This window comes from Balaenoptera musculus, chromosome 10, assembly GCF_009873245.2.
Source record: "Balaenoptera musculus isolate JJ_BM4_2016_0621 chromosome 10, mBalMus1.pri.v3, whole genome shotgun sequence".
Classification (NCBI taxonomy): domain Eukaryota; kingdom Metazoa; phylum Chordata; class Mammalia; order Artiodactyla; family Balaenopteridae; genus Balaenoptera; species Balaenoptera musculus.
The window spans coordinates 10,443,211-10,452,452 of NC_045794.1; the positions used below are offsets into that span (position 1 = coordinate 10,443,211).

Genomic DNA, 9,242 nt, shown 5'->3' on the forward strand with positions numbered 1-9,242 from the left:
AGACAGGTGGACTCTCCTTTTCATGTACACCTGAAATCCTTTACGAGCATCAACTCGGGTGGCTCTCCCTTTGCTGTTTTTAGTTCATCAAAGCAGGTCATTGACCTCAGTCACATCTGCTGCCGTACTCACTGTCATGAGGGTGCTAACATCATGGGAGAAACCTGCCAGATTGCAAGCCCATGAGATGCACAATTGTGGGGATCCTGAGGTTTCTGCTATAACTTTTATTGCAAATTCTGGGTCAATCATATTTAGGGGCCCTTTATAAAAATGACTAGAGGGGTAATCCAGTACTAAGTTGCTACTGACATCTATAATTTGTCATATTAGCATGACCATAATTTCATCAAACTGAGGTCTTTCGGTCCCATTAGTAAGAGATGCCAATTTGTCCTAGCATTACTGGGGAAGGGAATCTTTCAGTTACATGAATGAAGAAAGAGGGACTCCCCTGGTAGTCCAGTGGTTAAGAACCCGCCTTCCAATGCAGGGGAGGCGGGTTCGATCCCTGGTCGGGAAACTAAGATCCCACATGCCATGGGGCAACTAAGCCTGTGTGCCACAACTACTGAGCTCCAGCGCTGGAACAAAGATCCCGCGTGCTGAAACAAAGATCCTGCGTGCAACTAGGACCCAATGCAGCCAAAAAAAAAAAAAAAAGAAAAAGAATGAAGAAAGAAACACATAGTCACGGTAGGGTGGCCAGCAAGATTGTAATTCTGCTTGAAAGGGCAGTCTCCTGATGAAGGGTCCAGATGGATGGAGAGGACTAGGTGTCAGGGAAGGAAGGACGAGCCGATGTTTTGTTGACAGGTGGGCTTCCCAGTGGCCCATCAGGGCTACAGTAGGATGATCTTCTGGGTTTTCACTACTCATGTTTCCTGCGGACTTTATCATTCTGCATCTTGCTGAGGGCTTCCTTTAGCCCAAGGGATGAAATCCTCCTGTGTGGGATCAACAGTCTGCAAAAGAAGAAATGCCATCATCAGCTTTCTGAGGCAACATAGGGGATAATACTCTCCAAAACTATGCTTGAAATATTATCATTTCACCATCATTTAATCCTTTGATAATAAAAAAAAGGAAAAAAATGTTGAGCCTATCCATATCACAACTACTTTACCATCTTCCCTCTTAGCCATTAACAAGAATCTTTTTGCAGGATTACTGGAAATTGAAAGTAATCCGAGAAATTCTTGGCGGGGATAGTAAAGATTTTCTCATCGTGTAAAGGCCCTCTGGAGGATTAATTACAGCAGATGATATAGCTGTGTCCTGGTCTGTGTGTCATTCCAGGAAAAGGCAAATTCTCAGATAACAGACCAGAGGGTTTAACCTAGTTAGAGTTGCCTGGTACAGTTCATTGAACAGACAGTCTGAGCATGACTTTCCCTCCTGGATCTTAGTGACTTCTGAGCCTCATAATAAAACAATTGTGTCCCAAAGTGGTATTTTTAGCTGTTCGGATTTGTGTGTCTTCAAGTCGTCACGGCACAAACGCAAGTTACTTCCAGTCCGACTCAGCAGTGTCCCTCTGTTTTCGCAGGCAAGGATTAAAATTGGTACACCCATCTGGGCGTCCAGCTGATGCTGACAGACCCAGCCCGGTTCTCGGGGCAGCCTGGGCTGCTGGAGCTAGACAGTGACTCAGAGAGGCAGCCAGCGTGGCCCAGAGGATACATTTAGACAACTGATAATAAGAACAGATCTGACACTCATACATATTTATAATCCCCTGTTGTCCCCAAGGCAACAAGCCGTGAGCTTGCATCTCTTCACCCTCACACAAACCCTTCAAGCTGCCTTTTCCTTCAGGGACATTCACCTGCACCAGAATATACTGTCGATGGCAGTGGCGGAGGGGATTGGGAGGGGCTCGGGAGGGGCTCCTGCAGAGGCAAAGGCATGATTTAGCTTTATTGCACTGCCCTGGTGTGGATTCAGTCCGGATGGCTCAAGCTCCACATGCCTGGAGGGAAGACCCTGCCCTGCCTCTCCTCTCTCAGGTAAGTACAGCCATTGGAGATGAAGACTGACTGCTCTCCTAGGGAAGGAGTGAGTTGCTCTGTCCTTCCCTGAAGAATGCAGATGGGCACATTTACCTGCTGCTGAGTTGGGGTTACCATATTCAGTTAATGCTACATCCTCCTCAGCTCCATCACCGTCTTGGACTGAAAGTCAAAGGAGAGAAGGGCTGGCTTAGTGTCACGGATTCACCTGGAAACAGCACCTGAGGACTATGAGACTCAATGGCTTGCAAAGAGGCTCCTGACCCTTTAAAAAAGGAATTCTCCGCTGAGGCTGTGTGTGTGTGTGTGTGTGTGTGTGTGTGTGTGTGTGTGTGTTTTAATCTGTGATTTTAAAAAGAGTGTTTTTAAAGCTTCTGAGGAAGGTTGCATAGGGATCACATTTGTGTGCTCAGGAGAAGCACATCTGTGTTTAGTAACTGAAGAGGCTGAAGGCTCATCATCGCTTTCTACAGAAAGAGCCCTAGCACGGGGTCAGGGTCTTCGTACCTTCGTGACCTTGGGCATCTCACTGTCTTCAGCAGTAAAATAAAAGGCCTTCACTACGTCATCTCTAAAGTCCCTTTAGGCTTGATACTCTGCAATCTTTGGTTCAATTTTAAAAACTGGACATAGGGAATTCCCTGACCGTCCAGTTGTTCGGGCTCTGCACTTCCACTGCAGGGGACATGGGTTCGACCCCTGATCTGGGAATTAAGATCCCGCAGGCCGTGCCGTGTGGCCAAAAAAAAAAAGAAAAGAAAAAAACTGGACATAATTTTTAAAATCCCTAAAGACCATTTTATACTGTCGTAGAATAATCACACTTGGTTGTTTAATATCTGTCTCCTCAACAAGCCTGTAAGCTCTGTGAAGACAGGAGTTGTATCTGTCTCTTAGACCAGGTCCTTGCTCGATACTTAGTTGTCATTTGATGGTCTGGGACGTAGCCGTGTCATTTTGTTCCTGCTTAGTGGCTGCAGCGCTGAGCGCATGGACTGTTCTGCCCTCTCACTTGTTAGCTGTGTTACCTGCGGCCAAGTTCCTTAACGTTTTGTTGCCTCTGTTTCCTGATGGGAGTAAAAGAGGAATCATGATGATCGTAATAGTCAATCTATCTCATACGGTTGCTTTGAAGATTAAATCTATCAGTATCTATCTATAAAGCCCTTGGAATAGGACATGAAATATAGAAAGCACCATAGTGCTTCCCTTTGTATATTGTTATTGGCGGTGGTGTTGGTGGTATAGTTATAATTGATGCTCTGACATCCTCCTCCTACTGGTGTTTTTTAGAGGGATTGAATCCTGTGAAAATAAAACATTCTTCTTTCAGCAGAAATGAACTGAATCCTTGGTTTAACTTCGTTCCTTGCAGCATAACAAGACTCCTTCCCACTCAGCCCCTTGGTAACCCGTGTTCCTCCAATAGTCTCATCAGACCAGATCATAAATTAGAGAAGCCTAATTCTCCGGCTTGAGTTATTGTTCATGAATTTACCAAAAAGTCGAGTGTTTCTCTCTATTAATCCTGCCACCACCTCCTGGTATGGATCCGAGTTGAGTAAGTAAGACCTTACATTGATACCTGGAGGGGCCAGGGACACTATGACCATCATTTCACTACAAGGAGCCTGAGCTCCCAGAGGTTGGGGAGCTTGGTTGGGTCTCAACGTTGGTAAGAAGCAGAGCTGAGCCTCGAAGCCAGGGCATGTGAGGACAGGGTCTGCACCCTTTCTGCTGCCCCATTATCCTTGTCACCCAAGCATAATGACAAAGAGAATGTCATTATCCTTGCCTGGTCTGTCCTCACACCAAGCAAATCCTGCCCAGACTCACGGCTTCTTTTGTACTTTACGCCAGTTCGCTCTTTGTGACCTGTAGCTCTAGAGGGTTACAAAGAGAGGTTTTCAGTTTTGTCCCCCTGAAAGAACAAACAAAAATGACACTGCCTGGGACCATCCAAATTTGGTTTCTCCTAGTAAGGTGGGCACCTTGAAGCAAAAAGTGTTGAGAATTGTCCAAAAAAAGGCTATGTTTGCCAAAAGTTGGTATGCCTGGTCCTTGCTGTAAGGAAAACAATCTGAAGGACCTCTGTTTGCAAGAACATTTTTCTCTCGTTTTACAACATTTGATATTCATTGACCCATTTTTACATTTCATAGCCTCATTATTTCTGTCTTAATAATACCTTCAAAAAAATCATACTAGATTTGTCTGTAGATATTTAAACACAGGATAGAAAAAATGCCCACAATTACGTGATCCTTTAAAATATACAGGGGTCTTGCTTTTAGCAAACTTGATATAACAATATTCTAATTCATCTAAAACAGATAAAGCAGGCAATAATTAGAACAGGAGCTTTCCCTTCATAAACAAAGATTCATGGCTGATATTCTATATTTAAGGTCTTTGCAAATTATATCACATTTAAAATTCTCAGTTAAAAGAGCAATTGATTTTAAAAGTTCAGTCAGTCTACAGTTTTTAAGGAACACGTTTATAACATGGGGCAAAGAATATTTATACCCATTTGTTTGGTGTTTTGTAGTAATATGCCTGATTGCATTTTCATTCTCCATCAAGATGTTTTTATATCTTCGAACTAAGTCCCTAAGCCACTTCCAAGAGATAAAGACTAATCTTTTGAAAGACTTCCAAGGAAATGAAGTCCTTAATCCGCTTTGCTGATCTATTTCAGTGTGTACCAACTCTTAGTTTTGTATTTAATCTAAATGCTTTGTGCTTCGATTTGAGTCTATTTCTACCCTTCGTCTTTAGCTGGAGACAGAAAGCAGGACAACAACCTCTTGGAGAGAGGTATTCATACGTGTGAAATTCCCTGCTAATCCCCTCTTGTCTGACTCTTCTTTCAACTGAATAATTCTGGTCTCACAACCCAGCGGTAAATCAAATAATTATGTGACTGGAGTCATAGCTATAAATTAGAAGAGTCACATGACAAATGCACGCCTCAGGGACTGGTACAAAATGTTGTGTTTCAGTACAGAATTTAGAGAAAGGCACATAAAGCTTAAGAACTACCATCTCAGTTTCACTGTCCTAACCTTTCCATGTAGGTCTGACGTTATAACCCCTTCATCATCTCTGTGGTTTTCCACCCAGCCTCTCCCACACTTCTCATCAGTGGATCTCAGAGCTGGAATGCGTATTCTTGTCAGAGACTGACAGATGCTGAGAACAACGGCCGGATTGTTCCAGCTGACCACTTGTCTGTTTACACAGCACTACGATTATTTCTTGAGCAAACAAAAACAGACAGCCGTGGGCTGCGCTCCCACCGTCAGCTCCTGACCTACAGCAACACTTAGGATTTTTTGAGTTATTGTTATTATACTGTACTGGTCTGGCTCTTATTTATTTTGTATTTCTTTGTACGTGTTTCCTAGCTAGGTGTCATCCTGTACTTTTTCTTGCATTTTAATCATCCTTCTAATTTTTGATATTTGTACTTTTTATAGGTGACCTAAATTCTGATTTCCTTCTCTAAGCTTAAGTTTCTGGTTATTCTGCCTAGTTTTGGAGAGCAATCTATATGTTCTTTTCTACACTATCGATTTTTTTTTCTGCCACAAAATATTGAGCTACGTTGACAATGACTCTCACTGGCAGAAATGGATATTCTACCCACGTTCCAGAAATACGGATAGTTATAAGGAAACATTGTGCTTTTGAAAGCTCTTGCTTTTCCACTAAGACACTTCTTAGAACACTTTAAACACCTGCCTAGTCTTTTGGGCGCATGGAAAATTGATCATTACAAGTCCCAGTGGGTTTTGGGTATTATGAAACTCTAAGAACTTTCTCTCTCTCTCTCTGACTTTTGTTTCCTGGAAACATAACAGCAACAAAGCAAACAGAAGAAGTTTTATCCTATTTTTCGGTGAGAACTATGAGAAGTAGTTTCAAGAAAGATCGACTCTGCAATTCTGCCCCAAACCTCACATCATCAAAAGCAATGAAAAACTCTTAAAAGAAGGATGTGTACTGTCAATTTCCAACTCATGGTCAACTGAACTGAAAAGAATTAATAGATGCTTCCATCTGCACAGGATTGAATTTGAGTATGTAATTAGCCATAGATTACAGCTCAAAAAAGTGTATGACTTAAAAGGAAAGCTTCTATTAATTTTTTTGAGCCTGGTAAGCATAATGTGTGCTATACAATATATAAAATAACATCATCTTTGCACATTAGAAATACACTGTGAGAAATCAGATGCCTATTAAGACACAAAATTTGATGTAGAACTGTGATACTGGGTTATGAATAATAGGCCAGATATTTCAGAAAGGGATTAATGAGTTTTGACACATTTCCAGATAACTGAAATTAGCCACTAATCCCCCCAGGTTATTGGGGTCCAAGCCTCCTTGTTATCATGGATAATATATTTTATTCTTTAACAGTATATAGTCAGGTGGCTTGGTCTTATATAAGGATACAAATCCAACCCAGAAATTATTATGAAAATGTCACATAAGCAAGTTCTTTATTTCTATTAATGATTACACATCTGAGACTCTGCTCAGAATTCTGACTTCATGGCTCATCCTGTCACTTTTTGTAAACCTCGAAGGCTTTCAAGGAGTGAATGGTTTACAAAGTAGGAATCCAGCAGTTATTGGGCTTTGAGACTCTAATGAGGGGATGAGTCATACAAATCAGTCTGTTATGATATTTGGGCAAGTTGGCTTTGAGACTTAAATTTGAAAAATGTCAGTCACTGGTGCCAGGGTTGCTTTTGCACTTGATGGCCAAAACATCTGCACTTAGCATAGTATGTCATGCAATGGCATGGGCCAAGCCTAATTTGGGGCTGGTTAACTCATTTTATAGGGGGTGCCTTTCTTTATCCAGCATGAATACTCAGAGCCACACCCTTTCTATTTAGGGCCTTTGAGTCATTTCTGTCTTGGTCTCTCCCCATAAATCTCTGTATTTCGGAGGAACTGAATTTTCAGAAAAGTTTAACCTTGACTCTGAGTGTCCCCATCTCCAGGCTTGAGGTATGTAGTCACCCACCTAAATTCTGACCATTCCCTTTTCTTTCTCTCTTGGTTCATCCTCTTGCCCTGTTTTTTCTCCTGCTTCTCTTACGGGAGAGCCTCCCCAAGCTCCCCAGGAAAGTACCTCTTGAGAGTTGCTGATTCTCCGCTCTGAAGCTGCGTTCATAAACTGGGAGTGGGCAGGCATTGCCTTGCAGAGGGCAATCCTGCTGACATGATCTATAGAGAAAGCACAGCTCTGGTATGATGTACAGCAGCAGGAAAACCCACGCGTTGGTGACCAGGGCGATGCAGAGGACAGGGTCGTCCCACTCGGGCTGCCGCTGGAGCTGTGGGTTGCCTCTCATGAGCATGGAGATCCACGCCACCCAGATGATGATGGAGATGAGCATGGTGACGAAGATGAGTCTTCCGTGCTGCTTCCAGTTCTCACATGGCCCACAGAAGGTGGCCTTGGAGACGAAGAACGTGAGGGCCATCAGGAAGAGGACGTAAACCAGGAGGACCACAAAGTCCACGTTGAGTTGATAGGGTGTCATATCCATAAACATCGTACCTCTGGTCATGATGAGAGTCACATACTCGGTGGCGATGATCATCTGCAACAGGCTGACACCAATAGCAATGCACAGAATTGTCGTCCAAGAGGAGGACACTTGACCCCGGACCAGCTTCACCAGGTTGGAGGCATGAGCCAAGAGGCATGAGAAACAGAGAGCAAAGAGGACCCCAAAGAGAAAGTAGCGGATGGGGGCAGTCTGCTGATTGAGCTGGATGATGAAGGCAAAAGCAAGGCTGAAGAGCCCCAGCACGCCCAGGAGGAGGAGGAACTGCGTGGGGAGGACATTCCACTGGCTGCAGTCTTGAACCCTTCTCATGAGGAAGAGAAATGCCAGGAGCAGCAAAACTGTAACTGCTATGCCAGTGGCTGCCAGGGACTCCAGAACAGTGCTCCACGCTCCCATGGTGTCACAGAGGAAGTAATAGTCCCCAGTGGGCTCTCTGCAGTCCTCATACATGGTGACTTGTAGGTGGACCTCACAAGAATGGTCTTTTGTTCCCGTGCAAAAAAAAAAAAAAAAAAAAAAGTAAAAGACAAAGGAACAAACATAACTTCATAACTTGACCTGCACCCTCAAGAACCCCTGTTGGGTAGTCTTGGGCAGGACACTATAATATCTCCGATTCCCACATGAAGATACCTGGACCTACTGAATGAAATAGCTCAAAACTATCAACCCCTCAAAACGATCCTAGCTCTATCCTGCTGGGAAAGGAGAACCATCTTCACTTAGGGGCTCCAGAAAACTCATGAATTTTCACGTCATAATTTCCACCAAGGCTTTTTGAGGGCTAAGGCAGAATCTTTTTCATAAAAATCGGGCATGTGACCACGTTTGCATGATGGTTAGGACTCCAGTTATAGCAGGCTCCAGAACAAGCGTTGTCAACATTAATGGACCATTTGATCATTCAAGACATGAGGCACTGCTCGAAGGAGACAGGCAGATGATTTTTCCCAGTCATTTTAATGACTCTTCCTTCTTTTAATTCAAGTCAATCCAAGGCAGCGCATTACAGTTAAATACCCACTGTTTTAGTCTGTCAAAGAATTTTACAAAAAGGTCTCTGCCTTCAATTAACTTTTTGGAGAGTTTAGCACCAAACTCTATGTCTTGCCTGGGGTTGTCTAGAAAAACATCACACATATTCATTTGGAAACAAGTACCTTGCAGCTGAATACCCCTAGCTCTACTCCCCTTCAGCTATTCCCAAGCCAGCTGGCTGGAGTGACCCAGGCTGACAGCTGAGGGCATGGCCCCTTCAGTCCCACTTACCTCCTCTGTGTGCACGCTGGAGGCCGAGACTGTAGTGGCTGCGAGGTTGTAACTGCCAATGAGTAAGAAGGAGACAACCTCAGTGTCTTTAATCTCTCCCCAAACGGGCGGAAGGATGGAGGCCCGCACTCGGGTTCCTGCAGGGCCTATAAAGGGGTGTGGCTTTAGGAAAGACCGCCTCCTCCCCACAGCCTCCGATGTGGTCTGGAGGCTGCGAGAGGCCCTCTGTTGGGCTCACGCGAGGACACTTCGTTCTTCTTCTGACCTATTCCCTAAAAAGCCGTCTCCAGTCTTCCCCACATCTTGATCATAAGATCCAAAAGAGCATCCATCCCAGAGGAATAAGAGGTTTACTGGGCCA

The 9,242-nt window shown here is 43.9% G+C and overlaps 1 protein-coding gene across 1 annotated transcript; it reads right to left on the reverse strand.

Moving 5' to 3' along the window:
* Positions 1-896: 896 nt before the first annotated feature.
* GPRC5D (G protein-coupled receptor class C group 5 member D) lies at positions 897-8,895 on the reverse strand. The gene is made up of 4 exons (XM_036865896.1): positions 8,882-8,895; positions 7,168-8,094; positions 2,118-2,174; positions 897-976 (listed from the first exon to the last, which is right to left on the reverse strand). Exons 2-4 carry the CDS (start codon positions 8,060-8,062, stop codon positions 897-899), a joined length of 1,032 nt encoding a protein of 343 aa, XP_036721791.1. The 5' UTR covers positions 8,063-8,094; positions 8,882-8,895.
* Positions 8,896-9,242: the final 347 nt, after the last annotated feature.